Here is a 16872-nt window from a genome sequence, read left to right as displayed (position 1 = left end):
CAGACGGCGCCAGCTCCCGGCCTCTTAAGCGAGATGAGCGCGCAACCCTAGAGTCGGACACGACTGGCCCTGACGGGCAGGGGTACCTTTACCTTTACTTAAACACAACACAAGTCTCCTCTCCATTTGCCCCCCAAAATTGGCCCTGAGGGAGTCAGGAGAACCCCAGAACAGTATGAGTGAGAGGAGAAAGGGGATCATTCCATCTGGCAGGCTGAAATGCTTGCCCTGGCGGAACAATCACCTTAGTACAACACTGAATTCTTTCCCATGTATTGGTCCAGAATGTGCGACTTGCTTTAAAAATGTAGAACAAATGAAATTCTCCTCAATTTCTTCTAGGCCTTAGGGTACAAGGGGTACAAGGGGTACTTGAATTGGCTGAATGCCTAATAACTTTATTTCAGTGTATTCTAAAATGTTTTGGATCCACAGAAAATTCCACAGCAGTGGACTGGGATAAGTTGATATTCCTACCCCTCATTCCTCTGGCAGCTTCCAACTCCCAGAAATGAGAATCAGGGGACCCAGTTAAATGGGGTAGGCTGTGGCATGTGGGGGGAGGGATATCACAGAAAATCAGACATTGGCATCTTCCATGAGATGGCTGGGGGTAGGCTTTTATCTGGATTCAACTCAATATAAATTTGGTGACAGAGTTTGAGGCTTTATACTGTTATTATGTTGAAAACCTCTATAATAGTAGTTGCTTGGTGACATGGTCTGAGAGGAAAGAGAGGTGATCACTTTGAAAAGGTATTAGGCAGGGCCTAGAGCATGTAAATTCATTCTGATTGGGCTGGGTGATAGCAGACTCTGATTGTACAGAAATTCTAGAGTGGGGGTGCCAATAGTCAGGAAAGGAGTTGAAAAATGGTCAGTTAAGGAGTTGGGGAAAGACAGGGAAATCGGAGGGGAAAGTTGAATCCTGAATATTAATACCCAATGTGTTTTTAATACTCCATCTGGTGAAAACCAGGAGAAGGGAGCTGGTGACTGAGTAGGTCTGAGAGGCTGCCCTATGTAAAGGTCTTAACAGAGGAAGGTTGCACAAGCAGGTTTTTTAAGCTGGCTAAACTGTCTAAGCAACTAGAGGAATTTGGTGGGTCAGAGGCAAATTGACTCAAGTAACTGGACTGGGTTGTGGCTGCATTTGACTGGGGTGGAGGTTTAGGGATTTGGCCTGAGGTAAAAGTCACTTAGAGGGACATGGGTGGCGCTGTGGGTTAAACCACAGAGCCTAGAGGACCTGCTGATCAGAAGGTCGGCGGTTCGAATCCCCGCAACGAGGTGAGCTCCCGTTGCTCGGTCCCTGCTCCTGCCAACCTAGCAGTTCGAAAGCATGTCAAAGTGCAAGTAGATAAATAGGTACCGCTTCGGCGGGAAGGTAAACGGCGTTTCCGTGCGCTGCTCTGGTTCGCCAGAAGCGGCTTAGTCATGCTGGCCACATGACCCGGAAGCTGTACGCCGGCTCCCACAGCCAATAAAGCGAGATGAGTGCCGCAACCCCAGAGTCGGTCACGACTGGACCTAATGGTCAGGGGTCCCTTTACCTTTACCATTAAAAGTCACTTATCAAGTACCTTGATTACTTGATAACTATTAGTATTCCTTTGTGCACAGTATCCCTTTTAAATAGCCAATGACCTTAGTTAAAAGTTCATCATATCTCTCGTGTTGTTGTCCAGCTCATATGTCAGCCTACTATACTATACAAACTACAAAGAGGTTTCAAAGTATTCTGAGTGAATTGATGGCAGAGGAAAAATTTAAAAATACAATTATCTAAACTTGTGTTTATACAAAATGAGGCTAAGGGAACTAGTTTCCCTGTCAGATCCAAACTGAAATTCTGCAGTATCTCTGATCCCAAAGTATCATGATAACATTGTTTTTAATGTCTGTCATTTATATTTTAGGATTTGTATCAATTATTTCTGTGCGAGGTTTTTGTAGATAATAAGATTTTACTGGCAAATGAAAATGTTTACAGAATGGATACAAAACTGGGATTCACAATGCCGTTATAGTTTACAAAGAGATGAATGAATCATGTAGTCAGTGCACTTACTCTAAAATCTGACTTCTGATAGGTGTAGCTATAGGTATTTGGCTTGTGGAAAACATACAAATTCCTAAGGAAAGCAAACATCATTATTTTAGCATTAATTATACAGAAACCTCCCCCTCATGCTGTGCATCACATTTTACTGAATTATAAGAGAACTGAAACAAACCATCAGGATTCTTTGAACAGTTACTCAGTATGTTATTACCATCTAGCAATAGAAGTTAACTTCCAAATTACATGAGTTTCTGAAATTGAAAATGTGAATAATCTGTCACCATCCTGAACTGCAAGCAGTAATTAAGTCTAAGTTTCCATTGTTCATTTAGGCTACAATCCTGTACTCCATTGCTGAGAGTAGGCCCCATGGAATTGAAGGAGACTTGTTTTTTAATTGATGCGCATAGGATTGCACTGGTAGTTGTGGTTGCAGCCAGAACTCTTCCATTACCCCTTTATCATGTTCAGGTTGAATTTAGGATGTTTATGAGCATCAAATCTGATGTAAAAAATATAACCATGTGCTTAGGATTTCCCTAAATGCTAAAATGTTATGTGAAAGGACCTTTTTACTTGTACATTTTTTCATTTCACTGTAACTGTGTTTTCATAAATAAAATAATATTTGGCATTTCAAGTCAATTATGTATGAGGGAAGAATGTGTCCAGTGAGTCATTCTTATGTCCAGGAGACGTAGAACCAAAAACCAATGAGAAAGCATATAGAGTAAGTTCAAAGAACCTGGTTTCAGGGATGGGGCAGCAAGAGGTAGAATGGCAAGAACTGCAAAGGACCAAGAGTTCTGTGTGGAGGAAGTAAAACAGAGCTTGCAAAGGTGCTTTTGTAACCAACCAGACAGGCCTACAGACCTATGGGCTGTGATGACATCTGTGACCTTATGGGTCTAGCCATTGGGTATGTGCAACTTGTTCTCTAAGTAACAATGGAGGGGGAATGCTAGGAGTTTGGCAACTGCTTTTGAAGACAATTGTTCTTGAAAATTGATGTTACATTTATTAAAGAAGGTTATCAGACATCACAGAAATCTCTTACTGGGCAACATCCATTGTTGCATGAGTGGACTTTTGCTTGCACAATGGGACTTCCCCTTTTTCTCTGCCATCATGTCCTCCCCAAATCTACTCCAGGGGGTCCCTGAACCATCAAGAACAGCTTCTGAATGTATGCAGGGAACTGCAATGGGAAGGAAAGGAAGGGAAAGTTCTGTCACACCAGTAGAAGTCCATTCTCCTAGTGGTGGCCACCACTGGACACCATCCATTGTCTTAAAGAACATACAGAAAATTGCTCGGAATCATCAGATGGCAGATTTATAAGAAAATCTGCTGAATTTCTAGTATGCACCACAGGGACTGAGGATGCCTTTTGTGTAGCAGCCATGAGTCACCTACGCAAATTTGAAGGATAATTTGGAAAAGTCCACAAAAGAAGATATAGCCTCTGTAACAATAATAAAAGCATGCCTTACTGAAAACTAACACAGAAATCTTCATAGTCCATCCATATTTCCTTGGAGATGGGGCTCTTTTCTGATTCAATCTCTTCCTGAGATTTATTTCCTAACTGGTTATTAGTAGGTTCTGTTGATTCTGGCATTGGAGCTGCTTCACTACTTATTTTTTCAGTCGATTCCCCTGCACAGATAAGGGAGAAAAAAAAGATGTCCTTAAGTTTACACTCAGAAATGAAAGACTATATTCTACTGGTAAAGTTGAGAAACATAAACAGGGCAAAATTATCCTAGTAATTTATCATAAAGCAACTTAGCAATACTGTATATGTATACCCGTAACAGCCTAAATCCTCACTGATTGCTGTGAAGCTGCATGCACTACAAAGGCAAATGCTTTGAAGATAAATGGACTGAACTATTCTTTCTTCTCTTAAAAAGGTAAAGAAAGGAGAGAGATTGAATTTCTAACTCCCAGAAAGCAGCACAGTAAGGCAGCCTTCTTTAACCTGGTGCCCTTCCGATATTTTGGAATACAACTCCAATCAGTCCCAGCCAGCAACACTGTACAAAACATCTGAAAGGTACTAGGTTGGGAAGGGCATGTTTGTCTAGCAACATAAGCACAGATGAACTATCAATACGTCAGAAGAGAATTCTCAAAAGCAGAGAAGCATTTTTTTGAATATACACCAAGACAGCTGCAAAATAATGACTGAATCAAGGAGGATTTGTCCATAACCCCTTGAAACAGGACCCCCAAACCAACATATTGCTTGCATACTGAAGATTTCATACATCTTCAAAAAGAAGAAATAAATTATTTGAAGACTGTGAATTGAAATGAAGGTTGTGAAGCTGTGAACCCTTTAAACCCAATCACACACAAAAACTGAATAAATGAAAACATAACGGTTATGCTTCACCTCTAGAGGGCTCTCTAGGTTAGCCCTGAAGCATGCCGGCAACGAATGCTTCTCTGTTTTACCTAATCTCTAGTAAAGAAGTTGCCGAATACAGGGTTGTCAATGCACACCCTTGAAACTATCTTATACACCATATTTTAAAATAATCTGTTTTTAAGAGACAAGCCCAACTGAAGTTCTGGAAGCATTGTGCTCCAAGAAGCCAGTCTGTGCTAACTCTGATAAGAAGGGAGCTGAACAACATTTCCCGGATCAATATGACAACCTGAATTTAGTTAACCGACTTTTGCAATTCACTAGCGCTTGGTGCAGGTTTTGGCTCAAAGTATTGAAATACATTTTTAAATGTGTATTTTGAGAGAAAGCAAGTTAAGAAATGCAGATTTTGACAGAAAAGGCCTATTTAATACACCCCCCCAAATACAGATTAATGTGGAGATGCAATAAATGTAATTATAAGTGAACATAAGAAAAAGTGACACAGAACAGAAATAAACAACCATCCATCCCTACTTACGGTAGGTTACTGCTATGTGATGTTTCTGTAGTTATATGATAACACAATGTGAAATATTAACACACATGCTCTTTTGAGAGAGAGAGAAGCACGCATGTACTTTGTGCATGTTTTGACAAAGTTCATGAAGCATTAAAAGAGATTACCGTATTTTTCGCCCTATAGGACGCACTTTTTCCCCTCCAAAAATGAAGGGGAAATGTGTGTGCGTCCTATGGGGCGAATGCAGGCTTTCGCTGAAGCCTGGAGAGCGAGAGGGGTCGGTGCGCACCGACCCCTCTCGCTCTCCAGGCTTCAGGAGAGCCCCAGCGCCAGCCCCACAAGGTCGGGGAACAGAGGGAGGCGGAACGCCGCCATCCCACTGTCTCCTGAAGTGGTTTGGAGGCTGACGGCGGGGAGACCCCGCCGCCAGCCCCGCAAGCTCCAGGGACAGTGGGGAGGCACAGCGCGTCTTCCCGCTGTCCCCGGACCTGATCTGAAGGCGGGTGGCGGGGAGAAGAGTGCCTCTCCCCGTTGCCTGCCCCGCAAGCTCCGGGGACAGCTGGGAGGCGCAGCGCGTCTTCCCGCTGTCCCCGGACCTGGTCTGAAGGTGGGTGGCGGGGAGAAGAGCGCTTCTCCCCGCTGCCTGGCCTGCAAGCTCCGGGGACAGCTGGGAGGCGCACCGCGTCTTCCCGCTGTCCCCGGACCTGATCTGAAGGCGGGCGGCGGGGAGAAGAGCGCTTCTCCCTGCTGCCTGTCCCGCAAGCTCTGGGGACAGCTGGGAGGCGCAGCGCGTCTTCCCGCTGTCCCCGGACCTGGTCTGAAGGCAGGCGGCGGGGAGAAGAGCGCTTATCCCCGCTGCCTGCCCTGCAAGCTCCGGGGACAGTGGGGAGGCGCAGCGCGTCTTCCCGCTGTCCCCGGACCTGATCTGAAGGCGGGCGGCGGGGAGAAGAGCGCTTCTCCCCGCTGCCTGGCCTGCAAGCTCCGGGGACAGCTGGGAGGCGTAGCGCATCTTCCCGCTGTCACCGTACCTGATCTGAAGGCGGGCGGCGGGGAGAAGAGCGCTTCTCCCCGCTGCTTGCCCCGCAAGCTCCAGGGACAGCTGGGAGGCACAGCGCGTCTTCCAGCTGTCTCCGGACCTGATCTGAAGGCGGGCTGCGGGGAGAAGAGCGCTTCTCCCTGCTGCCGGCCCCACAAGCGCCTGGGGGGGGGAAAAATAATTTTTTTTCTTTATTTCCCCCCCAAAAAACTTGGTGCGTCCTATGGGCCGGTGCGTCCTATGGGGCGAAAAATACGGTAGGTATTATTAAGAGGGCTTCAGAGAACACAGAGCTTTAGCATTTGGGAGTGTGATACAGGATTGGTTCACATGTAAACCAAACCATGGTTTAGCATAGTTTTCCCCAAACTGAGGCTCTTTAAATGTATTGGACTACAATCCTATCACCCCCCATAAGCAAAGTCAATGGTCAGAGATTATGTCAGCTATAGTCCAAAAATATTGGAGGGAAATACTAGTTTAATGTGATGCAATATTAGAAATTCCTTTTTACCAACTGCTTATGTCTCTGGCAAGTTTTCATTGCTGTTCTCCCCCTATAATTTTGCATTGTAAGACACCTTGGAACTAGCTATTTATAGAATTTTTACTTCATTTATAGCTAAATAACTGAATGAATGAATAAATATTTTCCTATTCAATAGAGAATTCATTATTCACAATCATATTAGTTACCTCTGGTGGATCCTTCCATAGTATGTGGTGCAGCTAAAGTAGATTCCTGCAGAGTGGGGAAAAGTTTGTTTAGAACAATACTGACAAAATAGCAAAAAGCAAAATAAATTATATGTGTCATAAATTAGAAGTGACATAGAAAGCTAGTTATCTGTAGCAAACGTCCACAGTCTGGCAAACCTCACTACACACTCATTTCCATGAGACTGTGTGTGCATGTGCACACATGTGTGCTAGTGTTGGCTTCACTGCAGGATGTGAGGCAATAACTGAATGCTTAAAACAACTCTGTTCTCGTCCCTAGGGACAACTCTTAAATCAGAAGTATGCTCAGCCCTCTACTACCAAATTGTCTCTATGCATGGTGGCAGATTTAGGATCATGCCCACCAATTCCATTCTAGGACAACTGTTCTGCTCTCAGATCAATATAGTACTGGTAGTCCAATTTAAGGGAATATTTCTGTATTTTTACAAATTGTGTCCTCCACGTTACAGTATGCTCAATAAAGGTTATAAAATGATAGAATCTGGAATCCAGAGTACAATCATAGCTTGGAAGACAACCGGAATCTATTCTGGAAGCCCGTTTAACTATCAAAACATTCGGCAACCAAGGTGCAGCTTCTGATTGGCTGTAGGAGCTTCTTGCAGCCAATCGGAAGCCGTGCTGGACGTTCGGCTTCTAAATAAACCGGAACACTCACTTCCGGGTTTGCGGTGTTTGAGAGCCAAAACATGCAAGTGCCAAGGAGTTCGGCTTCCAAGGTTTGACTGTATACCCCCCAGAAGACGGATGGTGGAAGCTGAATTTCCCAACTCATCCACACAGGCCCTTAAAGCCTCTCATGGGACTTATGAGACACTGGTGAATGGGACAGAGGTTTATACAACCTGCCCAGTAGCATTTTGTGCTTGATAAGCATCTTGTTTTTGCTGCCTAAAAAACAGGGCCAATTTCAAACCCCAACAGGTTATACATGGGTGGCTGGTAGGCTGAGTTGTGGTTGCTTGGCAAGTTGTGCAGGACTGATCTAGAATGATTTGTGAACATCACTTTTTTACTACAAACTTCAGATGAATCACAGTCTTCTGATTTATTCAAATGCAAAGAGAAAAAGCTCAGCAACATTTTTCTTTTTTCAAAAAACTGATCATACAGGAAGTAGTGTACACAATTTTTAGCATGAATGGAGAACAACCCATGCAGGGTAAAATCTTCACCTGAGAAATTTCTTCTGTACTTGTTAAATTTGAATCTCCAGAAGAGTCAATTACGCTTTCATCATTTTCAGTGACAGCAGGAAGACTGGATGCTGGAAGAGATCCTTTTTTGAATGTAGAAGGTGGGAAATGGCTAAATAAAACACAGATAAATTAACATTCATCTCTAAATAAAATGTATATATTAAAATGTCCAGCCGAGTAACTCTACTCCATTAGCAGTTACCATAAAAAGAAGTCCTACTGGAAAATAGGGAATATCCAGGGAAAATTAATTTAAGTTCAGAAATCAAAAACACTTCCTTGCACTTTGAGGAGGTGAGATATACTAATGAAGCTTCTAATCCTGGTACCTGTTCTATAAAAGAAGGTAGACTTTTTTTAAGAGCAGAGGCTCTGCTCACCAAAGGCTGGGCTAGCTGTTCCAAGGAAGTGGGAGGCCTGTTTTAGGCTTAGTCTGGGTTCATTGTTTATTGGAGCTACATTCAAGCTTTCCTTGTCTCACTGCCAACCTAGGTGCTACTAGGAGCTATCCAGGGTGCTACTTATCTAACAACCTTGCCGGTTTGCCTCATCCAGATGCTTTGGGATAACCCCTATCATCCCTAGCTAACAGGACCAGTGGTCAGGGTGATGGGAACTGTAGTCCCAAAACATCTGGAGGGCCAAGTTTGGGGATGACTGATCTAGGCCTACATTTTCCTTTGTCTGGCTGTGCCTTACTGGGCCTGGCTTCCTGAATGGGAGCTAATAATATGTGACAATGAGTCCCTGGAATTTGGGTCTAGCACAGGCTTCCTCAAACTCGGCCCTCCAGATGTTTTTGGCCTACAACTCCCATGATCCCTAGCTAGCAGGACCAGTGGTCAGGGATGATGCGAATTGTAGTCTCAAAACATCCAGAGGGCCGAGTTTGAGGAAGCCTGGTCTAGCATATGCTACCACTTGGGCAAGAACCTTGTCTCCTGGCTGAAACCACTGCCTGGGAGAAAACAAGGGCATCGTGTTGATTACCATCCATTGCATTTTTGAAGCATAAATTGTAAGCCATCATTTCTGGTAGTTATTTTTTGTGATTGTCTTTTTTGTTTTTAAATCTGTTTTTAATGTTGTATTTAATGTTTTTGCAACCTGCCCTGGGATCTTCGGGGAAATACACATTAGAAATGAAATCATCATCATCATCATCTCCAATTCCTTATGTAGCCCACCCCCCTCGCACATGCATGCTGCCTCTCATGCTGCTCTAGGGAATCTCCAAATCCTCTGGTTCAGTTTTTCGGGGGGTGGAAAAGAATCTGAGAAAAGTGCCTCTCCTTCCTCTAACATGAATGTAAGTCTGATTCCAACACATTGTCTTTTGGACATATAGGAAGTTATATATGTCTAATGGGATTTTTGAAGTTCAGGTTTTTTTAAATTACAGCATTACCATGAACTTCTATGAATACAAATCACTTGTGGCACATTTCCCCTCCTTTCCTCCCTTTCTTCCTCTATTGATAAACACACCCCTTTAATACTTTGTAGTGTTAAATTGTTGTTAAATTAACCTTTATTGCACAAAATATCATTATTTATTAAATTTTATATAACGCTTGATTGTAGAAAACCTCATGGCGGTTTCCAAATATAATTCACTGAAGCCCACTGGTTCATATACTTACGTGTCTCTTGGTATTGGTATTGGAGAAAGTCTATAGCTCAGAAACGGGCTAGCAAGTTCAATGAATTGTTCTGGCTTTTTAATGACAGGTTCTGGAAGGTAAAGAACAAAAACAGGAGTTCTTCATAGTTTAAGAAACCCTCGACAAAAAAAGACTCTCATTGAAAAATAACAACCTGAATCCAGCGAATAGTATCTGCAGGTTCTATACAATTAGACTGCCTTTCATTCAGGAAGGTGAAATGTGCACACAGACAAACATGGTTAGCAGGTTTATGTTAAAATGTTAACAGCACAGATTTAACAAGAAAAAAATATTCTTAATGTTGTAAAGAACATCAGCCTCCCCTTCATGACAGTACCAAAACAATGACCCAAACTGGGTGATCCCCTTTCATGTCACCCCTATGGGGTCAGAACACCAGCAGCAGTCTTGCCCTGTGGGCAGGAAAAGAGGCTCAGATGCCTAGAGTCCTCCAGCTGCTTCTGCCACAGCTGTAAAGCTTCAAAGACAGATGTTGACTGTTAGGAGCTTGAGGGAGGGATAATATGATAGTAATATTCTTCTCTGCCACTCTCTTTTCTCATTAGTCTGGCCCAAACAAATAAAAAGTCAACATTCCTCCCATCAATATGACTTTCCACATTGCAAGTTTCTGTGCCAAACCAGAGAAGTGTCCTATACTATATTTTGTGTATGTATGTGTATTGCTGTGGGTCAGATTGCTTTCAGAAGACACAATATATCCCTATGTCTCAAACGTGGTCAAAACAAAGGAAACACAACAAAAACCACACAATAGTACTACTTTCAGTATTCATTTCAAGCACAGAATAATACTTATTAGGTAAAGTAAAAAGCATCTGAATTTTCATATATCAATCCTTTTGATCCTCTAATTGGCAGTGTGGGTGAAATCAAGAGACAAGTATTACATTTTGGCTTATTGTTAGTTTAAAATATACTGCAAAGCCTGGAAAGACAAACCTTGGGGTTCATCAGTCACAATTGTTTCTTTTTTCTGGCGGATAAGTTTCCAACGAGGAATAGGTGGTGGTTTGGGAGGGGCTACCAGGGGACCGGACCTTGTTCTGGTTAGCAGTGCAGGGTGACTGTATATGTGGGAAAGACCATATTGCCGCAACTGCTCAGATGAATCAGCCTGCAAAAGAAAGAGGAATAAAATGCACAATGGAGGCTGTGTTACACATAAAAATACCAAGAGGAAACTAATTTTGGAACAATTATGTAATTTCTGACTATCATAATTGTTCTAGGACAGAGAGCACTGCACTGCCTCTGTATGTGGGGCCATCAACAGCCCTAAACTCCATCTGAGTGCTCTAATCCTACCATTGGCAAGACAGAGTATCAAGGAGGTAGAAGGAGAATATAGAGGAATATAGGAACAACTGCACAGTCCTGTAAAAACAATAAGACTCAGGTTTGGAGTGGAAATAAAATATTGTACTGTAATTGAGCTGTAATTTCTCTCAAAGACTGTTGGCAAGCTTGGCCAGTCACTAGCATAATTACAGCCCTGTCTATTTCTAGATTATCCTTCGTTATGATGGGCAACTTTTTCTTGGCTAGACCTATATGGAAAGTCTCCAGTAACATTGGGAAGATATCCCTGTTAATGGTAAGAATACTATACATGCCAGGATTCCAATTAACTGCACATTGCTGTACCAAGTTTCATAAAAGGAATGTTTATGAAACATACATTTCTTTTTAACAAGTCAAAGCACTTAAGGTATAAAACCAACCAACCCCAAACCTGAGCTGGACGGAGGCAGAAAATTGGTCTACAAACAGCCCTTTTCACAAATATGTTTTGTGTTCTTTGTTGACATATTTGCTGTTTTTATTCGATTATTAGTTCATATTTTGAAGGCAAAATAAACAAAGCCTTACCATTTTCCCTAAGACAAATATCTTTCTTTCAGACACATAAAGAGGCATATAGCAAGCATATACCACCATCTGTGGTTGCAGTGGTGTTGCAGAACCTATTAAAAGAACCCATTACATATTATTATTAATTAGATTTATATACCACCCATCAAAAGATTTCAGGGCAGTTCACAAGATAAAAATACAAGATAAAAAAACTCCAAAACAGTAACAAACCCCCCCTGAAATGCTGCCACAGATAATAGCTCAATATTATCATAACTATTATAGACCTTGTTAGGTGCTATGTTGCTATAAAGGCAAGAAATGAAACTTGATTTCACCAGTTTTGTTCAAGTTAAGTAACCTTCCAGGCACAGATGAATGGAGCAACTTCAGAACAGTGGTTTCATGATCAGTTAGGGCTTTACACTTAAACGGCATACATTTTATTCACTTTTTTTTCTAGAGACTGATCTGCCCCTACGTGACCTCTTGTGCTTAGAGCAGAAAAAGAGCTAGCCAAACCACTGAAGGAACTAGCAACCTCCAAGTGAATTGTTCAATGTACCGTCCTGCTTTTCCCACAACAAACCCAAAATTTTAGCAACGTGTTTAGGATTGCAGTTTACCTGAAGAGGTTAACTTCTTCAGACCACCTAAAAGAAGATGGGAATGTGGGGCAATATACACTTTCCCTGAGGCTGAAACCAACTATGAAGTACTTTCTGCCTGCCTTTGACATTAATTTCTGTTTCATGCAAGCTGGTGTGATCTTTTGCAGTCTCATTTAGCTGAGGAAAAGCCTACAATCCTTAATTATGAGCAGAAGTCAATAAAATATTCGCTGTTGAGATCAGTTGTTACATACATCTAGGAACAATTATAATTTACCATCAAGAAACAGCTGGAGAGAATTTTGAAAGTCAGAAGACACGCGTCCAGAATGAGGCCCTGGCCTAAATTTATCCCTTTCACCATCTTTGCTTCTCTTCTTTCCAACATCTTTTTGATCTTGCTTCTCTACCAAAGAAAGACAATGCACGTGTGAATACTACCATACATGGTCACACAACACCCAGGGGTCCTTGTCTCAAGCAATGGGTAGTGCAGAAAAACGTGAACCAAAATTCATGCCTCTGTTTTAGATAAATGTTAAGTTCAAGATAAATCATGATTCTGTGTTCAAGGCAACTTTTACAAATGGCTCGCCACTCATATCTTGTCTATAACCTTTCCACGTATTTTAATTAAATTAATTAATTAATTAAATAAATAATTAAATTTATATAACACCTTTATCTTCCAAGGAGCTCAAGGTGGTGTGCATGGTTCTCCTCCTCCCCATTTCATCCTCTCAACAACCCTGTGAGGTAGGTTAGGCTAAGAGATGGTGACTGGTCTAAGATCACCCAGTGAGCTTCATGGCTGAGTGGGGATTCAAACCCTGGTCTCTCAGGCCATAGTCCAGCACCACCCATTAGCAACTATGAGAATCAATAACCCACGCAGAGACTGTGATCTTCACAGATGCCCCCATGCAAAGCCCCAGCAAAGACTGGAATGCCAACGCAGGGGCTTCGTGAGCAGATGATATGAGTCTCTCTGGAGAAGAACTAACACTATGCCTGCTTACTGGCATGCCTAGCGGTTTTATAGCAGAACAAAGCACAAAGGATAAATAATAGTCACCTTTCTTTCTTATTTAAAATGTTTTTACACTGTACAGTGGTACCTCAGGTTACATACTCTTCAGGTTACAGACGCTTCAGGTTACAGACTCCACTAACCCAGAAATAGTACCTTGGGTTAAGAACTTTGCTTCAGGATGAGAACAGAAATTGTTCTCTGGCGGCGCAGCAGCAGCAGGAGGCCCCATTAGCTAAAGTGGTGCTTCAGGTTAAGAACAGTTTCAGGTTAAGAACGGACCTCCGGAATGAATTAAATACTTAACCGAGGTACCACTGTACTTTCCATTCTAAAAAACCTTTAAGACGCTTAACAGCAATATTGAGAAAGACTATTTATATACAATAAAAATATAATGTTTACCCAAAACTATAAAATATTATAGAACATTATAGTAGTAAAATTACAGTAGGGATAAAATAATTTTTTTTTTTACAAATCCCAGTAGCCTGGGCCCATGGAAAAATGTTTTCACCAAAAATAGTAAGTTAATCTGGGCTTCTCGTGGCAAGGAATTCCAGACAACAACAAAACAAAAGTCTTGACTACATACTGATCAACCACACTTAGTCATGGAGCAGAACCTCTAAAGATCTAAGTGGCATGGGCAGGATTACAACCATTTCAGGTCTTTAAAGGTGAGAGCTAGCACCTGCATTGCGTTCAGAAACAAATTGGAAGCCAATGAAGCAGCAGAGTCCAATGATTTGATTTGATTTTTTTAAAGAATCAGGTTAAGTAAAACGCTTTCTGCCACCATTTGCAGTAGATGAAGTTTCTGGACACTTTTCAAAGGCAACCCTATATAAATTGCTGCAAAAATCCAGTTTCAAGATAAGTAAGGAATGTGTGATGATGGCTAGCCTTCTCCAGGGAATGGCACAGCTGGCTCACAGGACCTAAGCCAAAAAATACAACACTCCTGGTTGAAGCTGCTATGTGCTAAAAGTAGAGCTCGCCTCAGTTTCCAAGGGCCAAACTTGACATGACCCCATTCCATTCCATTAGAAAGTGCACTGTGTGTATGTGTATGTGTGTATACACACACACACACACACACACACAGGGGGGAGAGAGAGAGAGAGAGAGAGAGAGAGAGAGAGAGAGAGAGAGAGAATAAGAATATGTGACAGGAATTGGGCCACAGAGATCCTTTACCTTCCTGTGATTCCTGCTATTTACTTTTTAAAAAATCATGCAATTGCTATTGGTGCAAATGTTTTTGCCTCTAAACTATGTCATTTAAAGAAGAAAACCTGAGATAATATTTTAGACTTGATTAAAAAATACTTACATGGAGAATATTTTTTCTGTATCCTATTTGATCAGTACTTACAACTAGACTTACACATCACTATCCTGTGTACAGTTAAGTCTACTGAAATCAATAAGGCTTAATGTATCTACTGTGGCATTATACTGTATATTTACTCAGAAGTAAGTCTCACTAAATTCAGTGGTGCTGAGTTATCTGAGGGCAGTCCTAAATTTTCAATCCAGCACACTGTTGCACAGATTTCAATGGGATTTAAAGGTACTTTATTGTACACTGAATTGCAACCTTACATCGGACCTCAGTTCTCTCTCTCACATACACGTAACACCTTCAAGTCTGGTAACTCCTTGGAGTTTAATGTGATTATTTGACGCCTATACAGAAAAGTGCAAAGAAATAAAGATGTGGTTTCTCTGTCCAGAAGGTGTCCTTTGTTGCATATCATTTACAGTCTTTATAATTTCATACCTTTGGCAGTTTTTTCAGGTTTCTCTACCTTCTCTGGTGGCTTAACAGTAGGTACGGCATCATTTTTAATGTCAGATGATTTTAGATCTTTTTTAGTGTCTTGAAGTGAGATCTTAAGTTCAGGAACGGATTCTTCTGGTAACTTAAATTCTGGCAATGTCTCTCTTAAGAATTCCCAAACTTTATCCAAATATCCAGATCTTTAAAATATACATAAACATTGCTTTGAAATGTAGTTCTGCCTGCTCTTTATTTACTGCATATGCATTATGCTACTCAAGTTATTTTTTTTTAATCTATAGAAGTCAAGTCAAGCAACCATGCTGAATTTTACTACCATTTAAATAGTCTGGTTATCACTGGAACCATTCTAGTCACTCTTGGAACCTAGTGTCATCTAGAATGTATCCACTCCTTGAAAAGAAATGCAACCTATTTTTTTTTTCTAGAGTACTGAGAAAATAACTAACAAAGACAACTAACGAAGGCAAACAGTTGTGTGCCAAAAGGTTAGGGACAAAGCAAAAGCAACCCCAACCAGGGGAGTAAAGTGGTGGAACAATGGCCACATGCCCAATATGTTTTTTGCAATGCTGGCTCTAGGCTGATACTGTTGAGGGGTTCTATGCTGGCACTCCCCTCAGGGGATAGAGCAGCTTTACATCTAGTGGATCTATGGCTGGTTCTGCATTGTACCCGCCCCACCCTCTTAATGATTCTATGATTATATAAGGCTATGTTTTGGAGCCCTATACTAACTGCTGCAAACAGCCTTTCAACCCCCTGCACTTTTGGCAGCAGTGGAGTCCTCCACTGGTGGAGGGACATCATCTTATCTTAACTCTCTCTAGCAGCACAGAAGGTTGGGATTACTCTGTAAAACTCATTCAGAAATAACATAAACAAAAAAACACTAAACCAAGCAGTTTCAAAATCAGATATTTAAAATGATCATTTGAAACGATGAAACATAGTTTCCCCCCTACATCCTTGGACAGCACGATCCAATGTATGTTTGCTCAGATGAAAGCCCTACTGAGTTTAACAGGTCTAACTCCCAAGTAAGTGTGAATTTGAAATTAATTTAGGCTAGAATCCTATAGACACCATTAACTACCAGACAAACCCAACAAATAAAACATGTGTACAACCATTTTAAAAGGTAATATTTCACTAAAGGAGTCATAAAGTGATTAAATAGCGAGTTGAGTATCGAGCAGGCAGAAAGGAAGACAAAGACCCCAGCAACAATCAACTTTTGATTTTTAAAGTGTTTTTTTAAAAAATTCACAGAGTTCAGTTGATTTTGACTGCTTTTAAGTTTTGAGTCATACTGTGTATATGTTCACCCCATCCCACCCCAAACACCAGATCAACCAAGTATACGGGACGCAAAGCTGAAGGAACTGCATATAAAAGTGGAACTTACTGGAGAGGAATAATTTCTGGTATCCATCCAGTAAGTGCATGTAGAACTGTGAATTCCCCCAGCTCCCTTTTTCCTACATCATTTATGCTAAAACAAATACAAATATGCATATAAGCAGATCAATATTCTATTCAGATATTAATTCTGTCTCAACAGTCACTCATATCCTTCCAGATTCTTCATATTTCATATATAATTTCCACTGCAAGCAAACAAGAATATTCACAAATCAATTCACAGTACAGCTGCAATCAGAGGGGTAGAGGCCTCCTATCTTCCCAGAAACAAAATGTAGCATCAGATAGGAATGAAGCATTAAGCAATTCAAGCTTTTAAAGGTTTGAAGCAGGCTTCCTCAACCTTGGCCCTCCAGATGTTTTGAGACTACAATTCCCATCATCCCTGACCACTGGTCCTGCTAGCTAGGGATCATGGGAGTTGTAGGCCAAAAACATCTAGAGGGCCGAGGTTGAGGAAGCCTGATTTGAAGAAATGGCCAATGACTTTTTATTGGCAACACAGTTTGC

General features: G+C 41.5%; 1 protein-coding gene across 4 annotated transcripts in view; it reads right to left on the bottom strand.

Annotated features, from left to right (window-relative positions):
* ADGB (androglobin) overlaps window positions 1-16872 on the bottom strand; it is a 70301-nt gene that overhangs the window by 40821 nt on the left and 12608 nt on the right. For all 4 annotated transcript variants that reach the window (XM_053382115.1, XM_053382116.1, XM_053382114.1 and 1 more), the window contains 10 exons: window positions 16346-16432; window positions 14917-15116; window positions 12378-12506; window positions 11505-11599; window positions 10575-10749; window positions 9588-9678; window positions 7921-8053; window positions 6698-6743; window positions 3559-3724; window positions 2072-2135 (listed from right to left, as the gene is read on the bottom strand). In XM_053382115.1, the coding sequence (XP_053238090.1) occupies window positions 2072-2135; window positions 3559-3724; window positions 6698-6743; window positions 7921-8053; window positions 9588-9678; window positions 10575-10749; window positions 11505-11599; window positions 12378-12506; window positions 14917-15116; window positions 16346-16432 (1186 nt within the window). The remainder of the gene's footprint in view (window positions 1-2071; window positions 2136-3558; window positions 3725-6697; window positions 6744-7920; window positions 8054-9587; window positions 9679-10574; window positions 10750-11504; window positions 11600-12377; window positions 12507-14916; window positions 15117-16345; window positions 16433-16872) is intronic.

The sequence above is a fragment of the Podarcis raffonei genome, chromosome 3, assembly GCF_027172205.1.
Source record: "Podarcis raffonei isolate rPodRaf1 chromosome 3, rPodRaf1.pri, whole genome shotgun sequence".
NCBI classification, from domain to species: domain Eukaryota; kingdom Metazoa; phylum Chordata; class Lepidosauria; order Squamata; family Lacertidae; genus Podarcis; species Podarcis raffonei.
This window is presented reverse-complemented; position numbering and strand designations above follow the sequence as displayed.